The following is a 19,239-nucleotide window of genomic DNA, read 5'->3' as shown; positions in this document are numbered from 1 at the left end:
AAGACTCACTTTGTCACATGAATTGTGCCTTGTGCCACCCTTTCAGTGGGAGCACATAGTTACTTCTTCGTCGTTCTTCAAACACATCGCTCTGGGGATTTTTTCAACGGTTAGATTAATTTTACTGCTTTATTAAAGTTGTTTTGGTTGTGAATAATAAGGTGTGAACTAGTCGTTTGCTAAGCCCCCTTGAATAATCTGCGCAGCGCATCGACTGAAATACCAATTATTGATGTATCGAATGACTGCAGAGCCCCGACGCGTGCTCACCGCCATCTGTCGGCGAGGGTATAACTTAGATTAGATAACTGGTGATATATGTCCCCGGTCGTGCTCGTGAGCCCAGGACTCATAGGGGCAGAGTCGACTTTTTGCCGTTACACGTTCATTACCTACAATTAGTTTCGACGGTTTTATCGTTAAAATTTGTTTGACTTTATGTGAATGTAGCTTTATCTTTTGATTTATTTCATTTGGGTTGGGTTTTATACATTTCTGTCAAATTAGGTTTCATTTTTATAGACTTGTCAACTTTGTTCATTTAATCCAACTGGGGTATACGGCCTACCTGATGTGAAGTCGTTGCTTTAGTTGCTTATTTATTCAAGAGAGCTAGGTATATGAAATCAGCTGTATGTTATAACTGCGTGAATACAATGTTAAGAACTGATGGATGCTTCCAGCTTGACATAACAATCTACGTGAGCAACAGTTCATTACAGGCCGCCAGTTGACATAACTTGTATAGATAAACTTACATAAACATTACTTTTATCGCTATTTGACAATGCTTCATTGCATGATCTTGAAACTTTCACATGCGCTCATCAAACTAATTGAGTCTACAACTGTAATGCGCTTGTATTGATATTCTCTGGTTTTAGTCATTATTGTTTGCGTTCCATAGTTCTGTGAGAAATAAATTTGAATTACCTAAACTATTTAAAGTACTCACTTACTCACCTTGCTTTTATTTGATCGTGAGAACGCTTTGAAGTAACAAAACTGACTTTTAAAATTTTAGATACAATTATACGTCTCTAAATTTAATAAAATTAATTAGTAGTTAGTTTTTTAAAAAAAAGTGACGCGGGTATCGAGATATTATGTACTATTTAATATAATCTCAATGGACGCGGGTCATATTTCTCAACCAGATCAATAAACAAACAGAAAAAAAAGATTAATAACTGGGCATCCGGATAGTTTTTATCTGAAATTAATTTAAAATATGTACGCTAAAAACTAGTAGTATTGAAGAACATTAGTTAAAAGCTCTGTTGATTCGAAGTCCTAATAAAACATAAAAAAAACCTCATCGCGATCATTTTTTGTCAAATTTCTTGAATGTGTGTGAAGATGTTGTTGTGTACAGATGAGTGAAGATGGAATAAATAGACAGAGGCACTTATAGGTAGGACGGCCCAGATTAAATACTGGGGGAATCCGCCAGCGTTAGATACTTCCTTTGTCGTGTCACTCTTGTCAGAGCGGTCGTGGTTGTCATTCAGTAACTATCATTGCTGTGGGCAGATGTTATGCGCCTCACAAGTGATCACCACTTCTCCCGGTTTTTTTTATTGCTTAGATGGGTGGACGAGCTCACAGCCCACCTGGTGCTAAGTGGTTACTGGAGCCCATAGACATCTACAACGTAAATGCGCCATCCGCCTTGAGATATAAGTTCTAAGGTCTCAAGTATAGTTACAACGGCTGCCCCACCCTTCAAACCGAAACGCATTACTGCTTCACGGCAGAAACAGGCAGGGCGGTGGTACCTACCCGTGCGGACTCACAAGAGGTCCTACCACTAGTAATTATGCAAATTATAATTTTGCGGGTTTAATTTTTATTACACGATGTTATTCATTCACTGTGGATGCCCCGCTTATCTCTGCCGTGAAACAGTAATGCGTTTCGGTTTGAAGAGTGGGGCAGCCGTTGTAACTATACTGAGACCTTAGAACTTATAACTCAAGGTGTGTGGCGCATTTACGTTGTAGATTGTCTATGGGTTCCAGTAACCACTTAACACCAGGGGGGCTGTGAGCTCGTTCACATATCTAGGCAATAAAAAATAAATAAAAAAGAAGTCAATCGTGAACATTTGTTAAGTGCGTATTATCAATTTATAGATACCTCAATTTTAAAACATAACAATCAAATAGCGTTTCGTGACATATTGAACAAAACTCCTACAGTTTTTGAGAAAACAGCTTGAAGTGGCCACAACTGTAAATCCTCGTACAGATGTTTCCACTACAGTTAAAAAAGCTTATAATGTTTTTTGTGTGAAAACGTATCTCAAGTGGAGTTGGCTGGTTTAAGGGTACATGCACTCGACGCGGTCACATGTGGGAACTGTCCCGTTATGTCTCACAAGTGGTGTCTCAATGAATGTTTCATCTTCGAGAAGTGATTTTGTATTGATTTGCGTATTTGACAGTTATTGCAATAATATACCTAACTAAATCATTCACGGATAAGTGATGCATTGACGATTGGCTGATAGGCGATAAGTTGAGATAACCTTTACAAGACGTGACCGAGGCCTGTCCTTACGTAGTCAGAGAGTTGCGCTGGGAAAAAACCAGGTTCCCGCCTATTTCTTACCACGTACGGCCATTTCAGTACCATTGAGACTTCGATTTAGTTAGGTGATTGAGTAGCCAGTTGAGGTGTCCATGGACTTCATTATCGGGCGGCCGGCGGGCTGCCATCACATCCACCCATCAAAAAAATTTCCGAAAAAAAAGATAATCATCATCATCATCAACAGCCCACAGTCGTCTACTGCTGGACATAGGCCTCTCCCAATTCACACCACTTCTTGCCGGCCACCATTCGGAGGTCATCGCACCACCTAGCCAGGGGGCGTGCCACGTTACGTCTTCCGCTGCGCGGTCTCCACTCGAGAATCCGTTTGCTCCAGCGGTCGTCACTCCTACGGCCTATATGGCCAGCCCACTGTCATTTCAGCTTGCTGCCTCTTTGAGAAAAAAAGATTATGTACAATAATCCTACACTTCCTATCCAAAACGTATTCACAAACGATTTCAAAAGAAACAAAATTATCTAATTTAAAAAAAAAGCACAGTGAAATGTGTAACCAGCAGTCGTCGTGCTCAGAAGCGTAGGTCCTGCGGTCCCCGGTCCGTCGCGAAGGGCACGAGAACTGTTAAATAACACAATTCATTGGCGACATTTACTTTGCGATGTGTGTGGATTCCTCCTCCTATTTGATCGTAATGAAGTAACCAAAAACAGTTTTAACAATATTTGAAGACCTGGTGATCACCTGGTACGGTTGTGGGCTTCTATTGTGCGTGAACTTTGGATCTGCGTTCAGTTGCGCCATCGTCGGTGGGATTCGGTCACCTATTAACAACAGGTGAGCTGTGATCTCATCTACCCAACTGTCCATTAAAAATAAATTATCTCATTAACACGAATGTGGTAACCGCCACCCACCTTGAAACAGCTTTTAATAGTAAAATTAAATATGTGAACCGAAGTGCTATGTAAAAGATACAAGTTCAAATCTACATACCGCTTCACAGCCGTTGAATACATTTTCTAAATGATCTCTTATTAAAAACTAATAAAATGAAATTTAAAAGTATTTTAAATGTGTAGTTAAAGAACTTTCACAAGTTCCCATGGGTCGCGACTGGTTCACGGCTGGCTCCGAGCTTTACCGACGCGGCGATGTCGACGCGCGGACTCATGTACCTACTCGTACCTACCTACTCGTGGTAGTGAGTAGCGCGGGGACATCGGCCGCGGACCTCGTGTTCAACATCTATAATTATTATTTTAGCTACGGATTTTTATTCATTTTTTAAATATTGTTGTATTTTTTGTTTAGTATCGTTCGTCATATGAACTTACTTTACATGAAATTAATAAAGATAGATCAATAATCTGGTAATGTTACAATAAAAGGGTTCTTACCGCAACACGATTGAAAGAAAAATAAGCAGGCTTCTGGGCGGAACTCTGAAGTTTTAAGATTCTGTTGAATGACACGAAAACAAATAGTAATTATATGATTTATGAGGACTGTAGAGGAGTAGATGATTGGGCTCACCGGTAACCCCAGACCGGAGACTTCATAATGACAGCACCGCCAACCGCCTTGAAGCAAGTAGTCCTAATCTCAGTTGTACTGTACAACGACTGTGGTAATGGAGCCGCTGGGTACTGAGCCGGGACGAGCGCACGGTCCAGCGGCTCCGATATCCTTGGACGAGGACATCACAACACATAAATGAATAATTTAAAATTAATTTAAAAATTATTTTGAAATAAATTACAAGGGCTTCCTATTCTAACCCAGTACGCGTGACGACTCCGAGCGTTTTCACTGCACGGATGTCGACTTGACCTGAGCAAACACGAACCTAAGGAGTATTTTAATGAAGTCAGATAGAAGACGCAACGGGGAATATACGAAAGCCGTGAATTCAAGAGCCCTCAATAACACGCACATTATCAGTGTTCGCGCGCTATTCCTGTACCTATTAGTTGGGGGAGCACATGGCTCACGTACATTAGAGGCACCTGTCGGCCACCGGACCACTTCACGCGATAACATCCGCACTAACTATCGAATTTAGTGTTTAGTGCAAGCCGAGTCATACTCTAGTAAGTGCGTTACTTGAATGGATTCACTTGTCGCTTCTTGTTATCGAATTCTCTTAAGATACTGTGGTGGGTGGTGGATACCTACTGGACATCACATAAATGTATTGACCTGCAGAGTCTTCTTATAATAAGTATAGGTTATGCTCTGTATAACTAGCGAAGAGGTAAAGGTTTAAGACTGCGCACATAGCACTAAGTTAAAGGGAGTCAATATATCTACGTAAAGTGACAAAATGTAAGTTGTAAGTCGTATCCTTAATTGTATTCACGAAGGCGATAGTCGCTACCTGTCCCACGTCTAGGTATCATGTTATATGGAGGCTGGATGGTTTGCCGCGAAGGTAGGACACTCGCTATCACAATACAACAATGATTACGAACTCTACATGAATAGCGGCATTTATATTGTGAAGCCATGAGCTCCAGTGACCGCTTAGCGCCAGAAAGATCATGAGTACGTCTTTCAATACAACAATAAAAAGAAATGTCAACAAAGTATTTTAGCATTGTTAATGACAAGGACGTCGCTTGCGCACAAGCCGTTCGATCGGCCGTATCTCTGTACTCACTTATTGAGTAATGTCCTACGGTTCTGATCAATAACTATTGAGTTAATTCGTGAATATGTAAAGCTAATGTTCAGATGAAGATATATTGTCTAGGTTGCAAGCACGTTCGTAATATTGTAGGAGTGTGAGTGCGTGTGGCGCCGACCCGCCGGCTCGACTCAAGTGCTACTAAATCCGGCGCGAACCGCGGGTTGGCCTAGGTCGAAACACACATCTTGGAATTCACATATGATTCAAGATCAATTACTTGTATTCATTTGGCTTTTTTGCTGGCTTTAAGTGCTCATCAGAAGCCACAATACACTAGACGAAACACACTGTCGCGGTGTGATTGCTTGTGACGGCACGTTGTAGGGAAGAGTGACGGACTACAAAGACTTTAACAGTGAATATGAGGTTTGAATACTGTGATAATTCGTGATAATAGAGGGGAGCAGTTGAACAAAATGTTACATTGACTAGTCTAGTCTAGTCTTAAAGAGTGCGCGCAGAAGGAATAACAATAAGTGTTTGTCCAAACTACCTGACAGCGACATGAAGCTATCACACAACATTCAGTTTCTGCGGCCGGGCAGTGATGCGATCCAGTCTGAATAGGGGGGGGGGGGGATACTTTGTGTAATACAATACAAACACCTTCGCGTTTAAGTTGTATTTTATTGCTTTGAAAGGCAGTCAAGCATACGACTCAGCTCATGATGAGTGACCACCGCCAGTCATAAACTGCCTGCTGCCTTGACGGGATTCACGTTACGGTATCCATGGGCATGAGTAGCCACTTGACATCTGGAGAAACGTGTGCTTGATGACGTTGTGCAGTCACACACTAAAAACTGCAAAACTTAAGTAGGCGTTCGAGCTTAAATAAGTCTTAATTCGAATCATATGCTCATTCGTTAGGGAGCGGCTTGGCTCTGCCCCTGGCATTGCTGAAGTCCATGGGCGACGGTAACCACTCACCATCAGGTGGGCCGTATGCTCGTCTGCAAGGGCAATAAAAAAAAAACTCACTGGTTTCAGTTCAGTAACTCTTTTCAGTTATATATTTAGTACAGATGACGGTAATGTTATAATACTGGTTAGTATAGATCTGAGTCCAGAACCGTTAGGTACAGCTGCCTACATCAAATATTCAAACTAATTTGGAAAGACCAATGAAGCATACTTTAAAATAAAATTAGCGATCAATTTAACCAACATTAATATTTTTATATAGTCACTATAAATAGCACGTGATTTATACACTAATGCAACTCATAAATTAGCAGGCGTCGGCTCTCAGTCTTACAGTTTGTCTGGACAACATAAAATGTTAAGATAATCGCTGCACTAAAAACAATATCATGGATTATGATTTCTCTTCATAAATTAAATTTATTGTATGAAATGGATTGTAGGTACTGTTGGGACCAATTGGAACTGACAGTCAACTTACTAATCCTTCTTCGATTTCTGCCTCGCCCTTTCAACTTCTATGGTGTATTTTATTCAACACCTACAAATACATCTACACGGGCGCCATCTGTCGTGTGTTGATGGTACTACGACAAAAGTTTTCCAGAAATACCGTAAACAACTGGGCAAAATTTCATAACAATCGGCCCAGGGACGCTTACAGGACAAACCATCAAAAAACATATATGTAATAGGTAATAAGCTACCTACATTTACATGTTCTCATTTCTTTGCAGAGTAACAGTAAACAATACAACGGCGATGGAAATAAAGCGAAGCCTTCTGGACAGCCGGAAGGCAACTAAGAATAATAAATGTTTCAGAACAAAACCCACTTAATCATTGAATACTTCTTCTACAAAACCACGTAAATTTACTGTACAATATGTTACTTTTTGTGACTTGATTACATTTTATTGACTCGCGTTGTGTTGATGAGTTTTAATCGGTTTTGATGAATTAAAAATAGACGCATGAGATGTTCGAGAGACTAATGTTTGGCTTACTTAAGAAAAGTGATTATAGTAGATACATAACGTGCGACATAGAGCTGTTCTCCACAAAGTTGTCTGCTGTGCATCCAGCGTAGCACATGTCCATAAGAGACAGTGACTGCTTCCATTAAAGAGAGTACGCGACAAGGCAGTGGCCTTCGAATTCAATGAACAGATGTGAACACACTTCACGATACGCACAAACAGACTTCAGGAGAACTAAAAACGTACTCAATCTTGAACCCGAAGGTCACACACACATTCTGACAATCAAGGGGGATCTCTCACATACAACCGTGCGTTGCGTGAACAGCTCTATGCTACGCAGCTAAAAATCATTATATTTTATCATTATCCATCTTGACCAAATCTCAATTGTATTGTATAAAGGCTGTCTTATCTCTCAAATCAGAAAGCATTACTGTTTGGCGTTAGATATAGACAGGATAGTCGCTACCTTCCCGTACGGACTCTCAATAAGCCCTCTCCGTAAATGTCGCTCCGCTGCTCCCGATTCTCTGGCGAAACTCAAGATCCCATTTGACAACATACACGGGAAGAGATGGAGCGGTGTTGTCTCACACCTGACACTCATATTTATATAATGGGCACGTCAAATTAACACAAATAACAAGAGGATGTTCATAGTTTGAGAAGCACTAATACCGCATCTGCTCAACTACATTCTACTCAACTGCAAACATAAATCAGTATTATCTATACTAATCTAAAAATCTACAGTGGTTTTTACGGATGTTCCGTTATATCTACCAAACCATGCATCCGATTGAGTTGAAACTTGGTATCCATGTAGGAAAATACATGTACTTAATGGATAGGCTAATATTTATATGAGTGTTGGACTCCCTACACCCGTTGCGGAATCGTTAATGATGAGAATCTTTGTGGGAGTGACAAATAATAATGTTAATTTTAAGTGCCCAGCGAAGCGGACGGGTACATCAAGTATGTTATATGTATGTATACTGATTTCATAGCTGTAAGGGAGATATTTTTTCCGTTAAGACATTTAGTATTATTCTCATGATAATATAGTGTTTATTATCTGTATAGAAAAAAAAACTTCACTCATTGAAATTCAATTTAGAATTTGAGGAAACTTAGTTTTTAAGCCCTTAGATAAAAAATAAAGGTAAATATTAAGTATGCCAGATCAGATTTGTCTCGATACGACGTGCAATGACGGTAGATATGATAATAAAACCAGTGAATGGAACGGTGACCATTTGAACATTTATACACAATATATCTCACATCTAGCGAAACATTATAAACTGGAAAAAATAATCTTAGCTTAATTTAATAGGACCTAGAGATTATTCAGTAGGTATTACATACATATGCCACCTTGCCTATTTCTGCCGTGAAGCAATAATGCGTTACGGTTTGAAGGGTGGGGCAGCCGTTGTAACTATACTTAAGACCTTAGAACTTATATCTCAAGGTGGGTGGCGCATTTACGTTGTGGATGTCTATGGGCTCCAGTAACCACTTAACACCAGGTGAGCTGTAAACTCGTCCACCCATCTAAGCAATAAAAAATATCAAAATTAAACAAACGCTAAATTAGTTTGTAGAGAAAATGTCTTCTAAGAATAAAAAGCACGCGTCAGATATTTGAAACGAAATCTCAATATACTGGTTCTTAGTCGGACACTCTTGTCGGAGTGGTCGTGGTTGCGCTGACGATGTACGTGCAGAAGTATTTGTTAGGTCGCCCCCGTTCCCGAGGATTGCCCTCCTGACCATGCGCTTCAAGATCTCTCGATTTGAAGCGTTTCGAGTACATTGACCATAGTGAACTCAATTGCCTTCTTTATTAAGTCAGTCCAGCGGGTTGACGATCGGCTTATCAATAATCTGCCGCAATGTATCCTTATATTTGTTCGCGAAACTAAATCTACATTGAAATAAAATTTAAAATATTGAAATAGTCACCATTGTTTCTTAAATTGCACTCACAATTTCTAATTTACGTTGAATAAAGAAAAAAATAAATTCCGTTAAGACTTCGTAATTGTTTGCGAATAGCCTTGAATTGTTCAGTTTCGCGTTATTCAAATTAGAATATTTGAATTGTTAAGAAAATAAAATAATCCCACTGTGCCGTTTACAATGAATTATACATGTATATAATATTAAAATTGTGCTAAACGTGAGCACTCGTGAATATTTTTGAGGTTAAGTACGTATGGTGTTCAGACAAAATGGAATCGTAATGCCACGTGCTCAGAGTCGTACTTGCACGTGCGTGATGAAGACACGCCGCGTATCCCAAATGGAACTAGTTGTGTTGTTAATTATCTCATCGCCCTTAACCCGACCCTCAGTGAATTCCCGTAAATAAAGTTAATGTGACGCGGCCCTGTCAGCTGAGTGTCGGAACGCGCGGTATTCCGTAACGCGGAGCTTGGGTTCGGACCCGGATTGTGATTTAAAGCAGCTCACATGTTCACACGTGCTGTAAATGTACCCGATATTTTTAGATCCTCAAATGATAAATTGATTCTGACTTTACATTCTGCGGTTTGTCTGTAAACTTGTTCAAGTCTTCAAACTCATATTTATGTAAATATTTTGATGTGCGTCCGTCATTTCTTTTAGATTTACTTTTTACCTCTGCCCGAGTAACTGTGGCTCTAATTATACATAATATGTAGTCAACTTATATCTTCTCACCAATATCATTACTATCTCTACAGTTTATCTCCCCATATATAATTTATCTGCTCTAATTCCGGAGAGACGAGGAATTTTTCAATAAAGTTCTCACGGAATTAGCCCTTGGATTCTATGTGTATCGTCCGTTATGTCTTGACTATTTCTGCCAGAGATTACAAAGGTGTGTTCAGATTTGGACGGTACGGTAGAAACTATAGTTACGCGATTAAGCATTAAACAGGATACACAGTAATAAGGCTAGCAGAGGCAAGCCTGCCGGTACACTAACCTGTCTCTCGTTGCTTAGAAAAATCACATCTCAATATAATAAATGCACTCCAACTTATCTCGGAACAAAACCTCGTATCGGCTCGTGTGCAACGGCCCGATACAGCACGTAGCTATGTGTGTAGTTGCCCTTCATCTAACTTCGACATTTCGTACAGTTCCTGAAAACTATTTCATAGATACTATTAATATTAGGCAGTCAATGTGTAATAACGTCACAAGAATAGGAGCTATATATTTACATATGAGTATATGCTCAAATTCAAAGTACTAGACGTACAAATTTTTCGCAGTGTCTCTAAATAGGAATCTACAAACATATAATACATTTTAGATTTAAATTTGTTACTGATATATATATATATTATAAATAAAAAAAATCAGAAATATTATTAATTTATTTATTTATTAAAGTTAATAATTTTAAAGTAAAACTAATTAATTTTAATGGAAATATTTTAAAGTGTTCTTATATTGACAAGGTGTCTGCGACATAGCATGCCATAACATTATTTTTTAAGCCGAAAAACGCACCTTAACGCAAAGCATTATGGACTCGAGTCGACAAGAGTAAATTCCTGGGTAATTACCAAATATCAGTTGAAGGTAATCATTGCGACAAGTAAATGTGTTAGTAACTTATTTGTTGTATTGAACACGTAATGTGGGCCAGATTTGATAGAAGGTTGCACAATCATCTCGCAACCGACTCATATCACATAATAAGCTGGACGCACTGATATTGTTTTGTAAAAATATTAATATTATATCTATTCTACAGTTTAAACACGTTCACCAATTCTAACAATTTTGGTTGAGTAATTGTTTTAATTGTTTTCGGATCTTATCGATATTGTTATCTTTTCTTTATTAGTTTAGAAAAATATAAAAACATATGAATGTACTGCTACGAGCCGATGGCGCGTTTAAACTAGAGTTTCTCGAGTAGGTATACATACGGTGGCACCGCACGCACACGCGCCCGCCTGATTAGCAATCGCAAGCACTTATCTATTTACTAATTGTCTTTTTACTAATAGAAAGACGACGAAACAAACATTTTTATAATGTTGCGGATACTGTGCATTTAACATCCGTAATTATATGTATCACATTACAGCTGGCTACCTCCCTGTACTCCGCGGTCATGTTACTTAAAAAACAACTGTATTAACTCAACTAAACCGGATAAACGACGTGTCGGCGTAATCATCAAACATCAATATCACAAATTAGAAAACGTGAACTTTAATGTTAATAACAGATGATTAACAGCGATAACGCGTAGTACACATCGTGTATAGGCTAGTTTGTGCTCAAAAACAATATCTTGTCGCTGCAGTAGGTACCAGTCGACAAGCACGAGTAGAACGCCGCCGCGCCGTAACGCAGAGTACACACGAGCGGCGGTCGCGAAAGCCTCAGCAGATACGACGACCATACTCGATCCAAATTATTTTAATCTCCGGTTTACACAGCTAACAGCACTTGACGCTATCTACAGTACTTATCAAGTCAATTAGCAGTAAATCGATTTATTTATTCATTTAGAAATGTGTAAATAATTTTCATAGCGCATAATTATTAAAACAAGCAACTTGCTTCCCAACAAATTGATTTATAAACTGGTGTCCTGTCGGCTGTATCTCAATTGATTTATTTATAGATGCATTTATCTAGAAGTTGAAAAAAAAAGTTCAGTATTATTGTTAAGGCTGATAGACCATGTACTTTCTTTCATGTAATTATCAGATCTGCGTCGCAATAACAACACAAAATACATTTTATCAGCTCCCATACCACCGATTCGCGAATGAAAGTGTACAGTAACAAACAAACAGTAACAAAGCCGCAACACCATCCAACCAACTTAAGGAAATGGCTTTGTTGTATTGTCTATATGGTATTAAATAGAAATGTAATTTTAGCAAATCTGTCGTTATGTGATTAGGTGAATTAAGTACATAAAAGTGTGAATATCAATTTTTTGAGTCATCAAAAGGGAACGTAGCAACATTATATACAATATCTCTTACGTCATAAAAGAACTAAAACCAAAATATCTTATTAAATCTCACTTTATATCATATTTCTCTAAGACACTGGCTACGGCTGGATAACGCGGGCAACACGCTCCGAATGACAGCTTATAATATTTCCTACTAATGTATTAACTGCAACTTGTCTGATACTTGTACCGCAAAGCGATTCCTTCTAGTTTGAATGGTGGAACTGTCATTACACCTGTGTCAATATCTATCATTATATTAATACCATTTCTAAGTTTTGAATACTCATAAATACCAGGTTACTATGAAATCAATTCTGAGTTGTACAACAAACCAAGTGATCTTGAGATAAGACCGCAAGACTGTGTTTTTATTTATCGTAGCTATGCTGATAGCCTTGAGAGACTGTTTCACCTTCACCCTAACGTGTAGATGAGCTCACGGGGCTCAAACCGGGAGTGTTGCTAACATTGGCCCTAGGAAAAGCGGTGCTTCGCAGAACTGTGTTCGATGTGAGATCCGCGACTTCAGTAATCATACTGTAAACTAATGTGCAGCGCTTGTTCCAGGATTAAGTATAGAATGTTGAGGGAGCAGCAGTGATCGCCGCGATGTTTGGTGGCAGTGGAGCCGGCAGCGGTTACGGCGGGGGCGGGGACTGCGCCGAGGGCTACGGGCTGGGGTACGTGGCCAGCGGCGGCAGACTCCAGCAGTACGCCGCGCACTTCGCTCCGCATCAAAACGTTTGGCACCATCACCATGCAGCTCACCATGACGGTTATGGTATGTCTGATTTACTAATATCTGCGGTTTTTAAACTACCGTCATTTCTATCACAAATCAACATAGACTCTGCAAACATCGGCTTGAGGACGATGGTTACACACTGTGCTATTAATGCACGTCGTAAACCTCTTCTTGTCTTTACAATCTTCTGCTACACAAAGTATTCATTGAATTTATGTAAGACCCGTCCCGACTGTACCCAGTGTAAATACTGTAAGTGACCGCGCGCCGCAACGTCGCCTGAGACAGCCACTTTGACCGTTCAGTTGGCCATCGTGATATTCGCTTTCAGAAATTTTATAATTTTCTTTCCACGCTTTTAATTTTTAGTTCCTGAACCGTAAAATCTCATGCCTCTGAAACAATTTAGTTTAAACGTATCATTATCGATGATACAATGAAGCCTATAATTTCAAACTAAAACATTGATTAGAAATCCTAGCTTACAATAATGATTATCATTTACAAGAGATAACATTTTGTACTTTAGATCTTCCGGCGGCTTGGAAGCCTACGTCGATGAATAATGGAAATAGTAATTAAACTAATATATTAAAACACATGTATCTGAAGAATCTTAGAAATCTAATCGTAGATAAATGTTTTAATGATCTCACCGCTATCATTATTTTGTAGGCTTTCTTACGTAAGGAACTTATATTTTCGTAATTTATCGGGATCCGTTTTGAAATTTTATTCATAATTAATTCAGCACATAAAATTGATACTTAATCTTTTAGAATTACCTACTCGTTTGAGTTTCAAATTCCTAGTTTATGAAGTAACAAATTGTAGTGGCCGATAATTGACACCTAGAGCTACGTCTACCCGGTACTTGTACTACACATAGTATAATATGATTGAATGCTGTAAGATAAAATTCAATATTTTTATCTGCCAGGATAAATAGTCTTTGTTTCATGTATAATCTACTGAATCAACCTCTAACATCATTAATATTGTTTTTCAACTGTGGCGTCCTTAGTCTAAAGCTGTTTAAAATTTACATTTTATTTACCAAACCATAAAAGCTTTGAAATTTTATTTCTATTTTCTAACATGAATAATTTTGTCATAAATTGAAGACAATTATAAATGAATGCCGGTTGTATATAACGCTACATTCGCGGTATCCTCGTACGATATCTCATCAAAGGTTCATGAGCTCATTGTTGTCGATAAGCGTCCACAATTATTCTATTGTGTCCGAGATAAGCAAGCATTTATATTGTTTTTATCGCGTGACTCAGCCGCTACTAATATCTATTTGTGAGTCTATCGCGGATACATGACAAATAATTCATAATGCTCAAACAAAGTATTATATAAAACTATTATCGTATTCGATAAATTGAATTTGATTTAAAAACTATTCCAGTCAACGGTTGGGCTCATATTTATAGAAGTTATAACAACTAAATACTTTGAACTTTAATCTGTTTCTCAACACTTCAAATAACAGGATGGTATCTCCAATTAAAATTCAATTAAATTCAAACTCCAGTGCTATAAAAGTTAGTTCTGCCGTTTTATTAGAACATTCTCAAGTCACTAATCATTAAATTGCATTCACAATTTTCTTCGAGTTATCGCACAGTACACTTTTATATAATTTCCACAACCTTTATAATGTCTAATGTCTTACGCATGAAACCCTGTTTAGTTGATAGATTACAGATTACAGATTCCCGATCATATGATATTGCTGACCCTAAAAATATGTAGTTAAATGATAAATAAACTTATTCTGCGTTTACATTCAAGAAAATAGTTTTCAAAGCGTGATTTTCCGGTGCTATTTATGAGAATTATTGTCATTAACAATAGTATTTGTTACAATCCGAAACAAACCTAAATCGAGGTAGCCCTGTCAAATAACATCCTCATATTTTGAGTGTGTGACAATATTTTTACTGAGCGCTATCGAGCTGCGCGCACGAGTACGTAAGCACAACCGCAAAGTTATTAAATATCACAAGTTAATTCCCAGTAAGATATTTTTTTTCCTTCAGGAGGATAAATCATGTTTTTCTGTCGAATGTATGTCTGTGTGGCGCATGCGAACGGTGACAGCGATATGTTAATAGGCATTCCCTAATAGACTTGCCTTTATTAAGCAGTGATTTTGTCTTTTGATAAAATTGCCTTAAAAGATAGCTTTAAAGCCTACTTTAAAGTATTAGTATGTTAAATACTAGTTAGCTAGTTTTTAATGCGAGCACGTCAAATAGAGTGATAAATTTATTTCCGTATCTCATATAACATGTTACGTTATTTAGTTATGTTGTGTGATAATTTGTAAAATGTATAATAGATAACGGTAAACTTTTTTTTTAATTTGGTATTAATTTTATCACTTTCAATTGATTTAACAGATTGTCTTTTTATATTTCGAATAAAATAAAAAAAATCTGCGGTACAAGCAGTACAAAGGTCCTTGAACCGACCTGTTCTCTTATTTGTAAGCCTTGATGATAAACTTTGACAAATAACGCCTAACTCAAACAGGTAACCTAATTTCCATAATTTTCCTGGGATTTTTCTATTGTCGACTTGTAACGTTTGTAAAACTGTAAGCAGTAAAACAGTCCATAGCTCATGACTTAGTCCCCGCTCGGAGGGTCACAGTGACGTGATTCAGCGAGCGATAACCGTCTGCGGTACAGACCAGGCTCGCCAATCGTCGACACTCTGAACACTGAGCAGTCGGTGCGCGACCTGACCTGCGACTGCGCGGGTCAAATGTTAACCACACATTCACTTGCAATCAGTATAATCGACTAATAATCAACCGACAATTGATTACGATCACCCAAGAATCGATTAAAGTCGACAACATGGATGCTCTCTCAGTGAACTGGCTCAAAAACATAGCCTTGCTCACAGGTAACTAATTTATATTATAATACGATAATTATAATAATATGTTATCAGTGGCATCGAGTCGCGCTGATAAAGATCAGTGTTCGTTATAAATACTCTATTACTGTATGTTGATATGTTTGTACAAGTTTCGTTTGCGATACCATATTTTTTCAACTCTAATTGTTTTTTAATTAGGCATTAAATTTGTGTGTTTAATCTAATTTTATTTTTAGTTCAAGAAGTAAGGTTTTATATTAATATTAATATAATTGATAAAGTTAAATCAATTTTCGCATTCGATTGTCATCTATTTTATATAGGTAATATTACAATATGGCGTCGTGTTTAATATTTCTTGTAATGGAAATTAGTACCTATGTATAATTGGAAACGCTAGCAGCGTATTTGCTATAAAATACAATTAGAACACTAGTTTACTGGCCGCGTAAGAAACATCATTTTAGCGTATTGTTTTTACGCAACAATGTTGTTTGACATATTTTACTGCTTTCATTTTCTCATTAAATCGTAACAGTATTTATACTGGGTAAAAAAATAGGAACAACAACAGGTCGCCTTGTCTGTGAGCTAAAGTACTTGCGCATTGTTACAGTCAGAAGCTACTTGTCCATTTAGATATAGCTTACAGACGACCTTCCTTGAGACCTGCCTCCAGAATTCAATCATAAATATAATCTTGTGACTTGACACGTAGGTATACACCGGACATCTTATCCGGCTGGGACCGACCTTATGTGCCCATTAATACCTAGAATATAAAAGACGTGTCAAAGTATCTGTCTATGTTTTAGTTAGCTTTTATATATATATTTTTTATTGATTAGATGGGTGGACGAACTCACAGCCCACCTGGTTGTTAAGTGATCACTGGAGCCCATAGACCCTTCAAACCGAAACGCATTACTGCTTCACGGCAGAAATAGGCATGGCGGTGGTACCTACCCTACTTACAAGAGGTCCTACCACCAGTAAAATTACGACTTAATTAGTTGAAGGTGGATATTTTAAATGAAATAATGTGTTTGGATTTAGTATTTAAAGTATACATTATGCGTCAGCAGGCGGAGGCAGCGTGGGCGGCGTGGGCGGCGTGGGCTCGGTGGCCGGGGGACTCTACGGCCAGAACGTGGTCATGGGCTCTTGGTGTGCACCCTACGATGCTCTGCAGCGTCCGCCCGCTTACAGTGAGCATTCTCAGACCTATTTACAGTGACTATTGGACAACTACAGTTCTATCCTTCTTGGCAGAGGGTCGGGACGAGCCCTCGGCGGTTGATGATGACTTGACGGGCCTCTGATGTTGCAGATGTCCTTGAACGACACTGATTTCTTATGATCAAACCAACCAACCAATATTTAATATGTGTATTCGTAAAATTCACTCTGCTTAAGCCGCCTGGAACTGTATCTTGTAGAAATTATTTTAATTAGAAGATCACTTGCAGACAGTTTCTGTTGATATTTGTAGTGATGGGGACGTCACAAAAACACGGTCCACCTCGCGTACGAAGTCGTTAAAGAAAGTACGACGCAAGTGTCGCCGCTTGTGGCTCCACGACACGCACTCGACTCCCAAATGTTATTTACATGGTCAGATTCATTGAAGTAACAGCTATTCTGTCCTACAAAACAGAGCACACATTTTCTTGATGCCAAAAATAGTCATCTAGAATGTACCAGCCCGTATAAAGTTTAATGGCTATTTTTAAGCTGTGCCTGCTAACACTACTGTCTTTAAAATACATTAGTATACCTAATATGTGGTTTTATAAAAAAAAAACAATTTTCTTAAAAAATTAACCGAGAAAACTAACAATAAATATAGAACACACAAATTCCACTGTCTTTCGTTTATCAAGTCTAGTAAATTAATTTGATAAGAGCTGAGGCGACGTTTCGCATTGTTTCTAGTTTTTCAATTCAATTAAAATGTAACGATGAACAAATTAATGGATTTGGGTTAGCAGCAGATGGCTGCTGTTATCGCTCCGGATAGCTGATAACGTAACTGTTCACCCACCTAATAATACAATCAAATGCACAATATACAAAATGTACAGTATCGCACGTTTTGTACAATCATTCAATTAATTACGTTTAATGATACTGACTGCTGATTTCCAATTTACTTCAACAAAAAATTAAAAATCAGCATCAGCACCGTGCTTGCCTTAGACGATGCTAAACCGAAAAGTCATATTTCAAGGACTGGTTGCATTGCTTTGTAAATCTAGATCATTTTATTCCAAAGTTTGGTTCTAGTTTAGCGCATGTGTGTGTATTATGAAAAACTTTATTTCTTTTGATTTTACTTCTGATATTCGTTGTCATAATATTTATAATATAACGATGGTTTTAATCAAACATGAACAAAATTATATTTGTTTAATTAAGATAATATGCGCTACTGTACTATCATTATATCTCGTGTATCACATTACAAAGTGTAAGCCACGATTGTTTTTGTTCGAAACATTCTCGGAAGTAGATAAGCGATTATCGGTTGTGAGTAGGTACCCACATTATCCTGTGTGCCTGAATGTAAGTTGGTATACAGTAAATAAAAACTCACTGAATCTGTATTTCAAATTAAAAGTAGCAAAAGTATTACTAATTTAGAGCACGTAGCTCGTTGAAGACCTGGTCCCACGTCTCATGGCACATAGTAGTCCGCAGTCTTTTCATTCCGGTGTTCACGCGCTTTGCTGGGCTTTCTTTTACACTACGTCTGTGCTGAACTTGTTGTCAAACACAATATGAAGTCAAGGATCTTAGAATAGTTTGTCCGGCTATCTCCTGCAGCTGGTTTTGTGAATCACCTAATTTACCTTGTTAACATTCTCCCTACATACCACCATATTCACCATTACTCGGATCTTGTATAGGTTACCTACCTACTTGGTATAGGGCACAGGACATACGTAATATATCAAGATAGGAAAGTGACTCTTTAAAATTAATCAGTAGGCAGGGATTTGGCTGTGCCCCTGACATTGCCGACGTCCATGAGCGACGGCACCCGCTTACCATCAGATGGGCCACTTGCTCGTCTGCCTAAAAAGGCAATAAAAAAAGGTCGCACCGTGAGTCTAAAGAAGCTAGCAAAAAAATAATCATTCTAACTACCGCCCAAAAGCTTATTGTCAAAGAGATGTGTAGGTTGACACACCAACAGGAAGCAATGATATAAGGAGGTATGGAGCGCTAGGTTAGCGGTGAGGGTGGTAACGTGCGTGTGGCCACAGATGGCGCCCTCGAGTACGAGGAGGGGCGCGAGTGCGTGAACTGCGGGGCCAACAACACGCCGCTGTGGCGCCGCGACTCCACCGGCCACTACCTGTGCAACGCGTGCGGCCTCTACCACAAGATCAACGGCGTCAACCGACCGCTCGTGAAGCCCAGCAAGCGGCTGGTGAGTCTCTC

At 38.6% G+C, this 19,239-nt stretch overlaps 1 protein-coding gene across 6 annotated transcripts in view; it reads left to right on the top strand.

Annotated features, from left to right (window-relative positions):
* Positions 1-19,239, top strand: part of LOC101740130 (GATA-binding factor A) — a 60,752-nt gene that overhangs the window by 30,617 nt on the left and 10,896 nt on the right. Inside the window, exons 2-4 of one of the 6 annotated variants that reach the window (XM_038015865.2) lie at positions 12,714-12,927; positions 16,878-17,000; positions 19,062-19,228. In XM_038015865.2, the coding sequence (XP_037871793.1) occupies positions 12,756-12,927; positions 16,878-17,000; positions 19,062-19,228 (462 nt within the window). In that variant the 5' untranslated portion in view covers positions 12,714-12,755. Of the gene's footprint in view, positions 1-12,713; positions 12,928-15,610; positions 15,817-16,874; positions 17,001-19,061; positions 19,229-19,239 lie in introns of those variants that run through there. The other 5 variants (XM_038015867.2, XM_038015866.2, XM_012688906.4 and 2 more) reach the window with 5 other exon arrangements.

The sequence above is a fragment of the Bombyx mori genome, chromosome 15 (assembly GCF_030269925.1).
Source record: "Bombyx mori chromosome 15, ASM3026992v2".
In the NCBI taxonomy this organism is placed as follows: Eukaryota; Metazoa; Arthropoda; class Insecta; order Lepidoptera; family Bombycidae; genus Bombyx; species Bombyx mori.
This window is presented reverse-complemented; position numbering and strand designations above follow the sequence as displayed.